At 41.9% G+C, this 16,712-nt stretch overlaps 1 protein-coding gene across 2 annotated transcripts in view; it reads right to left on the bottom strand.

The window, feature by feature from the left end:
• Positions 1-6,082: 6,082 nt before the first annotated feature.
• Positions 6,083-16,712, bottom strand: part of LGI1 (leucine rich glioma inactivated 1) — a 36,097-nt gene continuing 25,467 nt past the window's right edge. The window contains exons 5-8 of one of the 2 annotated variants that reach the window (XM_004020043.6): positions 13,756-13,827; positions 11,044-11,213; positions 10,608-10,772; positions 6,083-7,275 (exon numbers count right to left, since the gene is read on the bottom strand). In XM_004020043.6, coding sequence (XP_004020092.1) covers positions 6,440-7,275; positions 10,608-10,772; positions 11,044-11,213; positions 13,756-13,827 — 1,243 coding nt within the window. In that variant the 3' untranslated portion in view covers positions 6,083-6,439. The remainder of the gene's footprint in view (positions 7,276-10,607; positions 10,773-11,043; positions 11,214-13,755; positions 13,828-16,712) is intronic. The other variant, XM_012102587.5, reaches the window with a different exon arrangement.

The raw sequence follows: 16,712 nt of genomic DNA, 5'->3' as shown, positions 1-16,712 counted from the left end.
GAGACAGATGAATGATAATATCATATTCACACCCAGTCCAGGTTTTTCTGAAACTAGATGCATTTTGATGTTTAAACTAGTTCAGCTGGATTTCAGCAACTGAAAACCAAAAAAATCCTGACCACTGTATCTCCTCAGGGATCAGAAACTGGGGTTGCAAAATGGTCATGTGTCTGTGGGAATTTATACAGATAATTCTTAAATACTCATTAAGTGTGGACAGGTTTGAAGACAGGAAATGGGATTAGGCTTTTCTTCACTAGACCTCTAGTAGTTGAGAATGACTTCCTGCTAGCTGAGGAAACTTGGCCAGCATCACACAGCCTCAGTACAATAAACCCCTGTGAACCCGATTCTATCTTAGGAAAAAGCAACGGTACATATCACAACAAATCGGCTCTATTTGATCATTATTCATATTTTACAGACAAGATTAACTCACCCAGGGTCACAGAACTAATAAGCGGCCACATTAAGATGTAAGCTTGGTCTGTTTGAGTCTGAAACACATGGCATTAACTACTGCCTTAAAGAGAAAGTTGACGGGGGCACCATCAGGATAGTCCTACCGGCAAAAAGGGGGAAATATGAGTCGCATTTCACTTCTCATATAGGACTTACTTTTGCCTCTTTAATGTCTCTGCATGCTGCCTTTTAGAAATAAGCCCCAGTTCAGTTCAGTTCAGTCGTGTCCGACTCCTTGCGAACCCATGAATCGCAGCACGCCAGGCCTCCCTGTCCATCACCAACTCCTGGAGTTCACTCAGATTTACGTCCATCGAGTCAGTGATGCCATCCAGCCATCTCATCCTCTGTCGTCCCCTTCTCCTCCTGTCCCCAATCCCTCCCAGCATCAAGTCTTTTCCAATGAGTCAACCCTTTGCATGAGGTGGCCAAAGTACTGGAGTTTCAGCTGTAGCATCATTCCTTCCAAAGAAATGTATGCAAATCCTTTAAGTGTAGGGACAATTTCTTGCTCATTTTTGCTTTGAGTTGTATACCCTAGTGTTTTGCACATAGTAGGTGGTCAATAAACTTTTTCAGTGAAATTGAACTTTCTCTCTCCATAGGTGTAGGTATACAGTTTGAGTAGCAGAAAGAAAAGAGAGAAATATCTAGTACTTGCCATCGTATCTACATTATAGTACATTGTGCCTAAGTGTTCTGACTTAGTTGAAAATAATTTTGTGACAAGTACAGAAAGCCACACAAAGTAATATAAAACAAAATGTGTATGTGTGTGTATGTATGTATGTAGTGGCTTGTTAATAGAAGGCTACAGAAGTATCTCAAGGAATTCAACAGCAGGGAACAACACCATTGGATCTCATGAGGGATGGAGTGGAAAATGGGCAATCACTAGGAATAAGGGTGCCTCACCACCCCCACCCCCCACAACCTTCTTCCTCATCTATCTCCCTCTGGGGTGGATGCTGTGTTGTGCTGCCTAGATCCTCATTCAGGAATAAATGACTTATTTCCCCAGCTTCTGGAACTACCACCAGAAGATGGGTCTCTACTGTCTGCCCTCTTCGGGGATTGCCTTGGCTGAAAAAAACAGCCTCACTAAGGCCATGCTTTCTTCCAGGGACAGCACACCTCTGATAGAGTTATGAAGGTCTGATCCCCTTGGTCCAACTTGGGAAAACTGAGAAAGGACATTTCAGCTCCAGAGCAACCTACAGGGTTGCTTTTGTTAGAACTGCATCACAATTCAGTGGCTCTTTTTGCCAAATCCTAATTCCTTCTCCCTTCCAGGTATTGTTCTCAAAGGTACTGCCTAATACTTAACTTCTCAGAGTCTGGTTCTCAGGTGACCCAAGCTGGGACTCCAAGCCTCCCCATCTTCTTCCCGTCCTCTCTCTGCCTTTCCTTTTGTTTATTTGACTGTGTTGGGTCTTAGATGCAGCCTACGGGATCTCTGTTGCGTCCTGCAGGACCTTTCATTGGGCACACGGACTCCCTAGTTGTGACATGGGGGCTCCAGAGTGCTTGGGCTCAGTGACTGCAGCCCACGGGCTTAGTTGCTCAAAGTGGCATGTGGGATCTTAGTTCCCCAACCAGGGACTGAACTGGTGTTGCCTGCATTGCAAGGCAGATTCCTAACCACTGGACCGCTAGCAAAGTCCCCTCCCTACCTTTCTACTCTGCGCGTTCCCCTTTCCCTTTTCTTACCCCTTCTCTCTCTTCTTCCCTTCTTTTTCCTCTCCCTCCCTCTCTCTCTTAGACTGTGTAGTTTCTCACCCCTGCTTCTTTCTGTGCTTTGGCTTCATTTTCTTCTCTGCTCCTCTGGTTTGTAGACCACTGTGGCTGCTCCAAACTGGAGTGGTGCCTCAGACACCATCGTTGTAGCATATGCTTTTGGTTACCCACCCGGATGCTCTTTGCTAGGTTGGTGAACTCATCCTGTAGCATGGCTGCTCATACTGGTTCCCGTCTCTGGAAGTGCCCTTAGCCAATTGGAAACTTCTCAGCTGGAGATGCCTGAGAGGTTATGCCCACGCATCCTTTGGTCACTGATCATCAGATGGGGGATATAAATGTCCACCCTCTTTGCCTCAAGGCAGAACACATTCTGTGGTTCAATTCATTCATGCTTTAGAGATCCCCTTGGGTTCAGGCTGAAGCCAGACTTCTCCTGAAAGTACATCTTTACATCTTCCCTGCCCTGTGCTCCCCCTGTCCCTTACCTAAGAGCACTCCTTCAGTAAATCCCCCTGCTTCAAGGGAACGTGATTTAAGATCATCCCTTTACAGGTGTGGTGCCTGGGACCAACTGACTCAGACTCTGCTGCTCTAGTTCCAAATATCCAGGAGGGAGGATGGACTGGCTCAGGCTGAGCCAGCCCAGCTTCTGTATTGGGCACTTAGATTGAGATTTAGGTGTTCAGTCATTTACGGCTGGGTATAAATGACCCAGTTGCATAGTACAGGGTAGATGAGGGGTACAGGGAGAGAGGGCAACTCTCAGAAAATTCGATTCCTGCAAGAGTGGTCCTGACCACATGTCCTCCTTCTCAGTCTTTCTTGAATTTATCGTCTCAGTCAGCCTCCTCATTCCTCACCTCTCTCCTCATCTGCAACCCCAGGTGCCAATCAGAGGGTTAGATTTTGAAAGGTAGTACCATGTAATGGAGAAAGGACTAGGCTGAGTGTCAGGAGGCCTGGGTTGTAACTTGCTTCACATCTGTGGGTCTCAGTTTTGAGGTAAATTAGACAGTTTCTTTGCTGACTTAAATAGTCAATGCCTCTTTTAAAGCAAATGGCCAGAATCTAGATCCAAAATCTCTGCATCTCTAAAGTCAGCAGAGTGCCTGGCAGAGTCTGAACACCATTAACATATAGAAAACAGGAGGTAGCCTTTAGAAATGAAATGGCAAAAAAAAAAAAAAAAAGAAATGAAACGGCAGTGAATTACATCAAAGCAATAAGGTAGAACATGAGTCCAAAGCATACAATATTCTGGGTGTGGGGCCCACTAGTAGTAACTGGTACTCGCATGCTCAGTTGCTTCAGTCGTGTCTGACTCTTTGCAACTCTGGGGACTGTAGCCCGCCAGGTTCCTCTGTCCAGGGGATTTCCCAGGCAAGAATACTGGAGTGGGTTGCCGTTTCCTCTTCCAGGGGATCTTCCCCACCCAGGGAACGAACCCTTGTCTCCTGTGTCCCCTGCATTGCAGCTGGAGTCTTTACCATTTTGTGCTGTTCTCTGCTAAGCACGTCATGTGCTATTCTGATTATTGCTGCTAAAAAGTCACTCCAAAACTTGGCCTTTTAAAATAATGATTTTATTATGCTCATAGATACTGTGGGTCAGGAATTTGGACAGAGCATCATAGGAATGGCTTGTCTCTGCTCCATGATTTCTGGATCTTCAGTAGGGAATATTTGCCAGTCTGTGGTGACTTGACAGCTGAGAGCTGAAATCACCTGGAGGCATCTTCGCTCACAAAAGGGGTGGCTGATGTGGCGGTTGGCTGAGACCTCATCTGGGGCTGTTGACCAAAGCTTGGGCTTCCTCAGAGTGGTGGCCTTGGGCTAATAGGACTTTGTATGCAGCAGCTCAGGCCTCCAAAAGAGATCCTTCCAGTTTCACAAGGCAGAATCTTCATTGTTTTTATGACTTCCCTTCAAAACTCAAACTGCATCATTTCCACTACATTTTATCAGTCACCAGGCCATCCAGATGGAAGGATCAAGAAATTAGGCATCATGTCTTGATGGGGTTAGGGCAAGCTTCTCATAGAGCCTGTAGGATGGGAAATATCGTTGTGGCTATATTTGTAAAATTCAGTTCACCATGTGAGCCTTGTTTCATTTAATCCTTCTGTTGTCCTTGGAGTAGGCATCGTTGTCCTTACAGATGAAGAAACTGAGGCTCAGCGAGGTCATGTAACTTGCCTGTGGACAAAGCCAGTACATGACAGGACAGGACTTAAACCCAATCTGTACCAAGCACGTGTTCTCTAACAGAGGTGCATGCTAAGTTGCTTCAGTTGTGTCCAACTCTTTGCAACAACATGGACTGTACCCTGCCAGGCTCCTCTATCCATGGAATGCTCTAGGCAAGAATACTGGAGTGGGTTGGCATGCCCTCCTCCAGGGAATCTTCCTGACTAGGGGATCGAACCTGCGAGTCTTAAGTCTCCTGCACTGACAGGCATGTTCTTTAGCATGAGCACCACCAGGGAAGCCCTCCTCTAACACACACGTGCTGCTTGTCGGACAGAGGAACGAAGACAGTCAGACATTCGAAGGCCAGATCTCCCTATGTGCGGGATTGGGAGTGGGTGAGTCTTCTTCTTGTCCCCCCATAACCCTGATGTCAGAGTTGATATCTTCCCCATGTGGTAAAGGAATCTGGTTCCTATGCATAACTCCCCAAGGTGTTGCTTCCCAGAGACTATGTAACTATTAGATGTACCTTTAATGCCTCAACTTTGCCAGATACATGCTGCCAGAGTTGCTGTCTGTCCCACCTGTCCCTCTAGTCATTCAGCAAAAGAGTCTGAGGAACAGTAAGCCAGAGGAAGCTCTGATCCCCTCCATGAGGGCAGCACACAGAACCAAATCATGCCAAGAATATCTCCTCTGCCCCGATTCCCTTTTGAAATCATCTCTTCCCTTTATGTTCAATCAAGGACCCCTTCTTCCAGGAACTCATCTTGGGCACTCCTCTGACACTTAAAATCAGAATGTTTAGGTGATGCTTGGCACTCACAGCTTATTTTGTAGTTTTTTGTGTCCCAATCATCCTGTGAGTCTTCTAAGACCCCACAGGTCAAGCACTATGCTCTATTCCTCAGTTTTCCTCCCCAAACCACAGAAAAGATACCCCGTTAGTAGGTACTCAGTAAATATGACTGATTAGATCAAAGGGCCTTGTGAAGTTTATTATTTAGTTTATAATAGGTGCATCTTCAAAAGTAGTTTTTGAGAACCTACTCTATCAAAGGCATTGTGCGAGGTGCTAACATACCATGTGATCCAGGAGCAGGAATTCAGAAAGTCAGATCTGAGCCTTGTGGGCACTCAGCAGTATGTCAGTAACGTGTCAGAACTGATGTCAAGAAGCAGAGCATCCTCGGTCAGACTGAGGCCTTTGTAGCAGATACATCTGATGCAAGTGCTGTAAGGCTGCAATCTCTGCCAGCTGTCAGGTGATTTGAGAGTCGGACATTTAGAAGTCCCTGAAGAAGGCTTTAAAAATCCGAAATCTTGAATTTAGTGTCTATAAATTCTCCAAATGATGTTTTTAGCTGGAGCTATCAGATAGGAAAGGATGGGCCTAACTGTCTAATTAGCCATCTTGTAACAGGCAAATTTCTCTACTCTTTTTCCATTTGTCTCTATTTCACCCCAAAGTGTTCCCCAAAGCCATGCCCTTGAGAAACACGTCTGAATGTTCAAGCTCAGCTGATCAACCTGATAATAAATGATAGGCAATCAATATGAATGTTCATCTTCAATCATTATTTACTACATAAATTCTCAATCCAAATATAACCCCACTGTATAAAACTCTTTACTCAACATACTATCACCCAGAATAAAATAACTCCTGTAAGTAATTACCTTTGGGATATGAAAGAAAATGTAAACATTTTATTTGGCAGTTGTTTCTGAACACATGAATAAATAAATGGAAAAGTACATATTCATATTTCTTTTTGGAGTAACAGATACCATTAAACGCTTATTTACACATCTTCACTGCAAAGAACAGTTACACAATTCGGTTTTGTCTTATAAAAGGTAACTTCCCACACCACTGGACTGGACAGGTAAGGATGGAGATACGGGTAGTGCTTGGTTCTAGCAGTCTCAATGTTTGGAAGGCATTCATTTGCAAGTGTGAAAAGAAGAGTCATCATGCATTTGAGTTCATCCGGATCAGGTACTGTAGAAAGTTACTGATGGCAGCCACAGAATTTGGTGTGTCATGCGCTTAAGTCAACTATGACATGTTTGTAAATCTGTGTGTTTCCCTTAAAACTGGAAGCAAAAAGAAAATTGCGTTTATTAATGGACACATGCGTGAATGATCTTGGTGCCTGAACATTTAATTCCTGAAATTTTACAAATTTGGCTTTCTCTGCATCCCAGTTATACACTTGAGTAAAGGAATAATCACTTCCAAGAATTGCATATTGATAGTTATTTATCTGAAGAGGCTGGAACACCATGGATCCTCGTGATGGCATCCTCTGAATATCCTGAAATGAGGAGCCTCCCCATTTCATTACTTTGGAATCACCAATGAATCTTGTCAAGCAAATGTACACATCGCCTTTCACTGAAAAGTGCTTAACGGCATACACATCCTCCATGTTAGGGATGTCAGTTTGGTTAGTGAATAATTGTATTGCTTTGTTCCACTGATAAATGACAGGACGCTGGGAACTACTGGACAGTATTAAATGAGGCGTTCTGAGAGTCTGAGGTGTTCTGGCTATTTCTAGATATTCCACATCAGTATCCCTGTACCATGCATGTAAAGATTGATGGGAGTAGAATCCATTTCCGTTCCATTTATAAATGGTAGTGAAACCAGCTTTTGAACTGTCAGCAACAACGAAGTACCAGTTGTTTTCAATCTTGAATGTTTCAATGTCATTGGGTTTTCGGATTTTGAGGATTTCAATATCCTGGATTTTTATGAATTTATTTGCAAAACTGTCTCGCTTATAGATGTGAGAGCCGCCAAACAGCTGGGCCACAATGACATAGAGCTGAGTTTCAATGACTATAGGCTTGCACACTACAGTGGACGTGCCTGGGAAAGACAAATGAGAGATTAGGAGGATGGCCATCCTCTTTGGGAGCACGTTAATACACAGGCTGAGACCATGCAGCTGCCACCAAAATCTTGTTTCAGCCTGAAATAAGAGATTTCTTTGGTTGATTAAGCAAAGTCAGTTTTTTAATCAGATCCAGTGGCAACAAGACTGTGCCTTTTTGCCTCATGGAGCCTTGTTACCAACAACAGAGTTGTCTTGTCACATCCAATGTGTACTAGACATTCAGGACACATGGCTACAGCTTGAGTTTTCCCTCTCATTTCTTCTTCTTCATTGTCTTTAATTAAAAAAAAATTTTTTTGGCTGCACCACGTGGCATGTGGGAGCTTAGTTCCCCCACCAGGAGCTGAGCCTGCGCCCCATTCATTGGAAGTGCAGAGTCTTAACCTTTGAACTGCCAGGGAAGACAGCCAGTGAAGTCCCTCTTCTTTGTCTTTTTTCTTTTTTTTTGGCCAAGCCACACATGGATCTAAGTTCCCTCAACCAGGGATTGACCAGCGAAAGCAGTGAGTACTAACTACTGGACCGTCAGGGAGCTTCCTCTCCTCTCACTTCTTATAGAAAAGAATCATTGCTTTCCCTGACATATCATGAATTAGTCACAGTAATTCTAGTGGAAACTGCCATTTATTGAGCACCTACTTTGTGCTTTGCCAGATCATCTCATTAAATTTCCCATCAATCTTAAGAGATAAATATTATTATTACCCTTCCTTTTGCAGGTGAGCAGGCTGAAAGTCAGAGAGGTTCGATGCTGCTATAAGGCAGAGCTGAGATTCAAGCCTAAGGTTACCAGTGTCCCTATGCTTTTAACTTAACCCAGAGTGAGGAGTTAGCTATATTGGGGCTTCCACCTTGGGCTTGGATTCCACAAGGTTCTAGGACAACCTCACCAAGTCTTGAGCAGTGGCCTGGGCAGCCCACGGCTCTATCTTCAATTGCTCTGTTCTCTGTAATGAATGGCTTCTAGCTCTAGAATCAACTAACTTTCCCCTAAGAAAAGAGAGATGTCACTCAGGGTTTTTCTGAAGCTTTAGGTCACCAGTGGCAGAAGAGAAGGAAGAAGAATCCTTAAGAAAAGTGAAAGAGGGGTACAGTCATGGGCGATGCTCCTGAAAGTTACTTTGGGAAACTTTTTAGAAAACTACATGGGGGTCTGTCAGAAGCCTAGCTCAGTATCATTTGTTAAGAGTTTAATTTATCAATAGATTCTGATCTTCTAGAGGGAGGTTGGTTCTCAGAAATCCAAAGAGAGCAAGGCAGATCTAGCCCCAGGTTTTTTCTAACTGCAGCTCTAAGGGCTTTGAGGTAATAAGTTCCACATCAACTCTTTCTATTAATTGGTTGCATGCATAGGCAAAATTATTCTATTTATGACTCTTTTCAAGACTCAGCTGATTCTGTGACCTTGAAAAAATCTCTTCTCTGGGATTCAGTTTTCCCTTCTATACAATGAAAGTTGGAACTAGATTAGAGATGACTGCTGCTGCTGCTGCTGCTAAGTCACTTCAGTCGTGTCTGACTCTGTGCAACCCATAGACGACAGCCTACCAGGCTCCCCTGTCCCTGGGACTCTCCAGGCATGAACACTGGAGTGAGTTGCCATTTCCTTCTCCAATGCATGAAAGTGAAAAGTGAAAGTGAAGTCGTTCTGTTGTGTCTGACCCTTAGCGACCCCATGGACTGCAGCCCACCAGGCTCCTCCGTCCATGGGATGGGATGCCATCACCTTCTCCTTAAAGATGGCTACTAGTTTTCAAGCATGTACCAATATTGACTGATTGATTGGGACCACCTGGAGAACTGTATTAAGAAGGATTCTGTCCTCTGCAAGAAAGAACATCATGACAGATTAACAATGTCTATATGGTGTGAGGGAGGGGATAGTGACTGCGTATATGACATATATTCATCATCCTGGACTAGATGATGTCATCTGGAAGTCTGCGAATATATGACTCATTTTTCTTTCAAGTGCTTTTCTAAAGATTCATTCATAGCAATTGAGAGACTGTACAACATGTAAGAAGAAGCTGGTTTAGACTGTACAAAGCCCTGCTACAATCCACTGGAGAACTGAGGGGGCTTCAGGAGAAAGGGAAGCATAGCCTTCCTCCTTGAGAAGGAAAGAGGATTCTAGGAGGGTCTCACTTTGGAGGGGATTCAGTTATCTGGGCACCTCAGTCTTAGGCAAGACCCAAACCTGTCCTGATCCTTTGAGCAATAGGGTTGATGACTGCCAACAAAATCTAGTTATAACTATCCCAGCCTTGTCAAGTGGGTGACCTTCTATGGGGATGTGGGAGTGCTCTCAGAAGCAAGTTTAAGGGTGTTAGAAGCTAATGCTCATGTGAAGGTGATTTCAGAGGGAGCCTCATGTTCTAATTTATGACTTAAACACTTGAAAGTTGTTGAAATGAAGAAGAAACTTAAGAGGTGACCTAAGTAAAAGTTTTCATGAGAGGAAAAAAGAAAAAGATTTCCATCATCAAATTAAATGCAAAAAATACTAGAAAGAGGTTTGTGTCCTCACTGCAGGATTTCTCAGAGCCTCTAATGTGTGTTATTAATTTTGAATCTCCAAGAGGGAGATATGGGTCCCAAATTTACTGGACCATAAAATCCTTATGTCACAAGTCATACATGAACATTTTGCAGAAGTAATGTTTTTGCAATAAAGTTTGAGATTCATTGATCTAAAATAAACTCAGTCTTGTGGTTTAAAAAATGGGCCCAGTGAGAGTGTGGCTTAACTAGTTTGTTTATGGCAGAACCTAGATAGAATTCATAATTCTTAGTCTAGTACTTTTTCTTTCAAGAAAAATAACCCACTTTTTATTGCATGTTTACTCAGATAGGTCCTATGCTAAGTTTCTTGAACATGTGCTCTCATTATTTTATAACAGCCCTGCAAGTTAAGTATTAGTATTACCATTTTACAACTGAGGAAATTAAGCTTTAGGGAACAATCTCAAATGGTAGATTTAGGATTCAAATGATTCTAAACCTGGTAGCTCTAAACTGGTAAAAAACTGCCTAAAGTTCTGGAGACCCACGTTTGATCCCTGGATCAGGGAGATCTCCTGCAGAAGGAAATGGCAACCCATGCCAGTATTCTTGCTTGGAAAATCCTATGGACGGAGGAGCCTGGTGGGCTACAGTCCATGGGGTCGCAGGAGTTGGACACGATTTAGCGACTAAACCACAAACCTGCCCAAAGCATTCCCTGATACCACTCATCTTTTCCTTTTGCCCTTGACCCAAGCAGTTTAACTTTCCATTCAAAATACAATCAGCCTTTTCATACCTGTGATGTTGTCATAATTCCGGAAGGTCTTTTCTACATGGTCCCATTCAAGGAAAATGCACTTTCCAGTAAAAGGCTGAGCGATGACGACATACTCATCGTTCATATAAGAAAAAGTGTCTATGGACAGTGATTGATAAGGCAGGTCTTGAGACTTTGCAAACTCTGCAAAAATTGAAAATGATGATTAGTAGCTGTGCTAATGCCTCATTCGTTGGCTAGATCTCAAATGTCCATAAGAAATACATTTATTCTAGAGAAACAGTGAAATGGCAATTTTACTTTGCTTTTAAACACATGAAGTTAATGGTTCATAATATCTTTAAATTGCTCAGTTGGTTTTTAATGTATAAAAAACATCAGTTCCTGCATATGTAAAAAAAAAATGTAACCCTTAGTTTAATCGTACAAGATGGAATAATTTGGAATACATTACCTGTAATGATGCAATCAAAGTCCTTGGAGGAAAGACTATTGATTTTGCGCTTCTTGTATTCTGGAGGGCCTTCACAATAGATGTCTTCAACAGTTGCATTGGTGTGGCTTAGCCATTCCACCAGCCACTTCAGTTTACAGTCACAATTAAATGAATTACCTCTCAGGTCACTGAAAGACAAACTTCAGCTGCTTTTGATATACAAGGGTCCTTCCTTCACAGGCATGACTCTTACCATAGCAATTATGTGAGCAGGATGCTCTCACCTGGTTTTATATCATGCCTCATAATCTACCTTGAGCCTGTCTGATCATTCACTTTGGGCTCAGAAAGGACCACAGTGCACCCTTGCAAGCCACTCCAGTCAATGGAACCTCATAACTTACTCCCTCTTGGATTCAAAGGTAGTTCAGTCTAGAGCTGTGCTGTCTATAGGAATACAATGTGAACCGCATATGTAGTTTAAAAATTTTCTATAGACACATTAAAAAAGTAAAAAGAAACAGATGAAATTATTTTTAATATCATATGTTATGTAACCCAATACATACAGAATTTTATCATTTTGACATATAGTAATATAAAAATTACTTATGAGATATTTTGCATGCTTTTTCAATATTAAGTCTCTGTGGAGTCTAATGTGTATTTTATGCTTATAGTATATCTCAATTTGGATAATAAAATTTCAGCAGAAGTTCCTGATTTGTGTTTAGATTTAATAAAACTCACAGTTGAAAAAAAAAAAAGATTCATACACCCAAATTGTTCCAAGCATACTTAAAAGTTTTCCAATAATTGAACAGAAAAATCAGTTCTTAAATTAGTTTTTTTTATTTGATTTTTTTAAAAAAACTAAGTAAAATTTAAAATTGAGCTCCTCAGTCACACTAGGAACACATTTTAAGTGTGCGGCCACCATATTGGGCAACACAGGCTCTAAAACACAGAATGTAGTGACAGTTGGACTATATTTAATCAAATCAAGTGAGCTATTTGCTTTTCTTCTTCCTCACAGATGTAATTAATCCTGATCCTATTCCATGGTCTTCAAATTCAATTTTAATAGGAAATGACTTCAATACAGCCGAGTTAATGCAGACATACAATAGCTCATGCCCGTAATAAACTGCACAGCACAAATAGTTTAAATTTCCACATATGATCCCAACTCATCAGTTCTGTTTATTTGCATTGTTTCTGTTCAGAAACCCAATCTCTTTCCTAAAACTCGTCTCTGTCACATAGAATTCCTAAGATAGGTATTGTCTACTTTTCACACAGCACAAGAATAATTTTTAAGTGTTGGAGCGCTTAAAAATGTGTTTTAAGGAATAAAGAAAACCAAGAAAAATCTATTAAAGGGCATATTGGCATGGATCCTTGCACTTCTAAATAATTCTTGATTTGGGCATATCAAGGTAGGCCAAACCCATGACAAGATTCCTTGGAGAAACTAAGCCCATTTCAAGTGATATTTCTTTTGCTAGCGTGGGGTTTAGACTGACATAAGGTTGGGCCAGAGGGTCTCCAAATAAGCTATATCCCCAAGTCTGCCATGGAGTTATCTAACTTGCAAGACGTTCACAGGACAGACTTCATATCCCAAGACTACTCTGACCCAGAAATAATGAGTGTCAACTTTTCTGATCTATTGTAAACCAGAGTGGATAACTGTGGTCTGTCCAAGACTCTTTGGAAGTGTCCTGATTCTGACACTCTCTTGGAAATAAACCATCTTTTAGGAATTGGGGTAATAGGCATGGAGGAGGGGCTGGGGGAGTACTACAAGGAACAAAGAAAGTTTTTCACTAGCTAGCTGATTTGATGTTAAATACTGGGCTTAGGAGAGAATACTTGACTCAAATTCTGTTGGAGAAAAGTTGTTTTGAATATATATTCTATAGCAAAGTACCTGATAAATATGAACTCTTTTGTTTTCACACATCTTTTGTTTGTTCCTATGTTCTACCTTGTGGCAGTTAAATACTTTTCTAATGTTTTGGAAGGCACTTATTGAAGCTAAATTGCTTTTGAGATGGTTAGGCATACATTACTTGCTTTGCTTACTGCAAAATATACAAATTCCTTACAAAGATCTTTCACTCTGAGGCTTAAAAGTCAAAGTTTGAAAGCTCTTTTGTTTGAAAAAGGGTCAAAAAAAATTAAGTTCATTCCCTTCCTGGGGCTTAAGCCAAATTCCTGGGGATTAAGCCTAGGGTTGTTGTTCAGTCTAATGAGAGAAAAGGCAAACTTTCCTCCCTTCCCCCACTTCCTGCTCTATTTCTCTGTTGACTGACCAACCCATGGGTGTAACCTTTCATCTTTATTCTGTCAGTTACCCAGACTTCTTTGTGTTTTTCCTTTGTAGCCCCGTTTCCTGAACCCCGTGAGAAAAAAACAGGCTTCTTGAAATTTCTATCTAGCTCTCCTCTGCCCCATCTCCCCCCCAGCTCCCTTGTCATCAGTCCCTCCCATACAGACACACACTTTATCAAAGGAAAGCTTAGGGATACGTTTTCAAACTATAGTGGAAGAAACCCTAGGAGACTCAAACAGTAGTCCAACTAAATTCAAAATTTAAGACAAATTAAAATTTTAAATTTCTCATTTAATTTAAAGCCAATTAAAAATTTTAATAATCAACACCAGACTTCTTTGTTAACTACTGCAAATTAATTAATTAATCAGTGATTTCTTAGGTCCTCTTACACATTTGTTAAAGAATCCAGGCCTTTGAAAATATCTTTTGGGAGAGTCTGGAGATTGTTGTTTGCAAGGCTCCTGGGAAGAAAAAAAAAAAAAAAAAAGAGTGATGTAAACTGTAGTCACAAACAAAATAAATGCATTTATGGCCCTTTTAAATTTATGGTATTAAACAAAATGAACAAAGAAACACTCCAAAATACCAGTAACAAAATAATGCCTGGGCATCGGTCTTTCTATTTAGCACTGAATGTGAGCCTCACACTCTTAGACAACTAAGGGCTGTCTTCCCATGTCTGTAGTCTCCATGCGCTCTCCCCTCACACTCAGGCCACCCTTCCCCTCCTTCCCTCCCCCCACTCGCTCCAGGAGCAGCTCAACCACCAGCTCTTAGAACCCACAGCTCTCAAACTTGAAGGCCTGTCTAACTACCCTGACTCCAGCACACTCTTTTTTCCTGTTCTTTTTCTACATTTTTTTCCTTTTTAGCTCCATTCATTCATTCATCCCTCCTTAGAAAACAGCTTCCTCATAAATATCCATCTATCCAATCATCCATTCATCCTGTTTAATCATCTCCTTTTTTCCCTTCTTCCAGTTCTTGCTTTATCACAGGAATTGTTTTCTCCTTCTCTATTTGTTCTTCCACATATTGCTAAAATGATTCTGATTCTAATCAAGAGTAATGAGTAGGGAACAGTCCTGATAGTATCGAGGAAAAGGTCATGTGTCCACACTGCAGAAATGTGCACGTAACTGGGAGCAGATACTGTATAACCGGGAAGGGTGGCTAGTACTGGTGATTTGTATTTAATCAGCACTATACATATACTTGCATTTCTCAGATGGCTCAGTGGGTAAAGAGCCCACCAGCAGACTCAGGTTCAATCCCTGGGTCAGGAAGATCCCCTAGAGGAGGGCATGGCAACCCACTCTAGTATTCTTGCCTGAAAAATCCCATGGACAGAGGAGCCTGGTGGGCTACAGTTTATAGGGTCACAAAGAGTTGAACTGAAGCAACTGAGCATGCATACATACATATACATGTTATACACTTTCCTTAGGAGCGGTTTTAATTTTCGCAATAAAAATTGAAAACTAAAACAAAGGAGCCTATGCTGTCGGCCTCCAAAGCTCTTGAAAATTCTCTCAAATTCATCTTAAAACACTCTCAAAAGTCTTATGTTTCTACCTCTTCTAATTAGTACGAGATTTCTCAAGTGCAAGCATTAAGACATTTAAAACCTAGTTTTAAGTTAATTATGTTGTTTTTCTGCATTTGGGGAATTACCACTAGACTGGATTAGAAAACTTTTTCAATGAACCTTGGCACAGAAGACAGGGAACTGAATCAGAAGGTTTCAGCCTCAGTGACAGTCCATTTTGTGATGAAGGGCATAGCTTTGGAGTCATTCTGAGCTGTTTGAATCCTGACTCCACTATTTACTGGCTGTGTGACTTTGGTTATGTACCTTCTCTGCAACTCAGTTTTTTCATTTTTAAGTGGAGGTAATAATACCTCATATTATAAGAGTGTTTAAAAAAATGCATTAACTCAGGATGGTAGCTGGTATATGGACTGCTTTCAATAAAGGGCACTTGGGAGGAGGGGACTGGAAGGAGAAGGGCTTTCGTGTGATCATTGCCCCAAAACAGCATTTAGAAAACTGACCATACAAATGAAGTGCTGTGACTGTCTCCCTACATAGTATTAAGAAAATGTTGCTAAAGAAGATTTTGCAAGAGAGCATCTCCACAATTCCTTTTACTGATTGGTGGTTGAATGAAGAAATTTCTTGGTGTCTTGGACCAGTCTAGAGTCACTCTCAAGTTACATATCTTAAAATATTTGCTGGCACAATTGTGTCCTACAGTGCCTATGCTAACTTCTCCTAAATGGATGTCCCTCTCCCAGACACCAGCGCAACGTACAACTGGCTTCAGGATGCATGCTTGGAGTAGGCTGGGTCTTAGGACAGTGGGAGGGAAGTGATAAAACAGTCTGGTGCTGAATTACTGCAGCCGTTAAGATTACCAAGGAAGAGACACCTGTTTCCCTTGCTGCCCAACACAGTTCTTTAAAAGAGCTGGTGAATTGAGAGTTTCACTTTCTGCTTGAAGAATAAAGCTGTAGGCCTCACATAGCCAGGATGTTAACAGTGAACTTCATAGATACAGAGAACAAATTGGTGGTTGCTGGAGGTGGGGTTGAGGGGTGGGAGAAATGGGTGAACTGCATTTTGTTTGTTTTGGTCTAAAAAAAAAGATTTTAAAATTCCAAAATTAAAAAAAGAAAAAAAATCAATGCGCTTCACTACAGGCTTTACTAAGGGGTAAGATGCTGGGAGGGATTGGGAGCAGGAGGAGAAGGGGACGACAGAGGATGAGATGGCTGGATGGCATCACCGACTCGATGGACGTGAGTCTGAGTGAACTCCGGAGATGGTGATGGACAGGGAGGCCTGGAGTGCTGCGATCCATGGGGTCGCAAAGAGTCGGACACGACTGAGCGACTGAACTGAACTGAAGAATGCACTGTATCTGGGTAGCTGATGAGGGGTAGAATTGGTTGGGAGAGAAGTGAAGACAGGGAAGTGAGACATTTCACTGATGTTAATTGTTTTCTAGGATTACTCTGCAGTGAGTACTAGAAGGATGTTTGTCTTAAACCCCAGGGCCTGACATAATGTAAGTCCTCAACAGCTGCTTTTAAATGAATAAATGATTGAATGAATGAGTGGATGAATGGGACAGGATTGAATGGATAAGAGAAAGGGCACCAATCTAAACAGAGAAAAGGGCAGAGATTGCGTCTCAGGCTCCGTACACCAAGACAGTGAGTTAGGGAGAAACTGCAAAGCCCCGTGAATTACCATTGTCTTACCCTGACATCACTTTCTCCTGATACTCACAAAGTTCCCTCCCTCCTGTGAGCCTGGGATCCTAGTTCCTGGCCAAGGTTC

This window comes from Ovis aries, chromosome 22 (genome assembly GCF_016772045.2).
Source record: "Ovis aries strain OAR_USU_Benz2616 breed Rambouillet chromosome 22, ARS-UI_Ramb_v3.0, whole genome shotgun sequence".
Taxonomy (NCBI): Eukaryota; Metazoa; Chordata; class Mammalia; order Artiodactyla; family Bovidae; genus Ovis; species Ovis aries.
The sequence above is the reverse complement of the archived record's forward strand: the minus strand, read 5'-3'. Positions and strand labels throughout refer to the sequence as shown.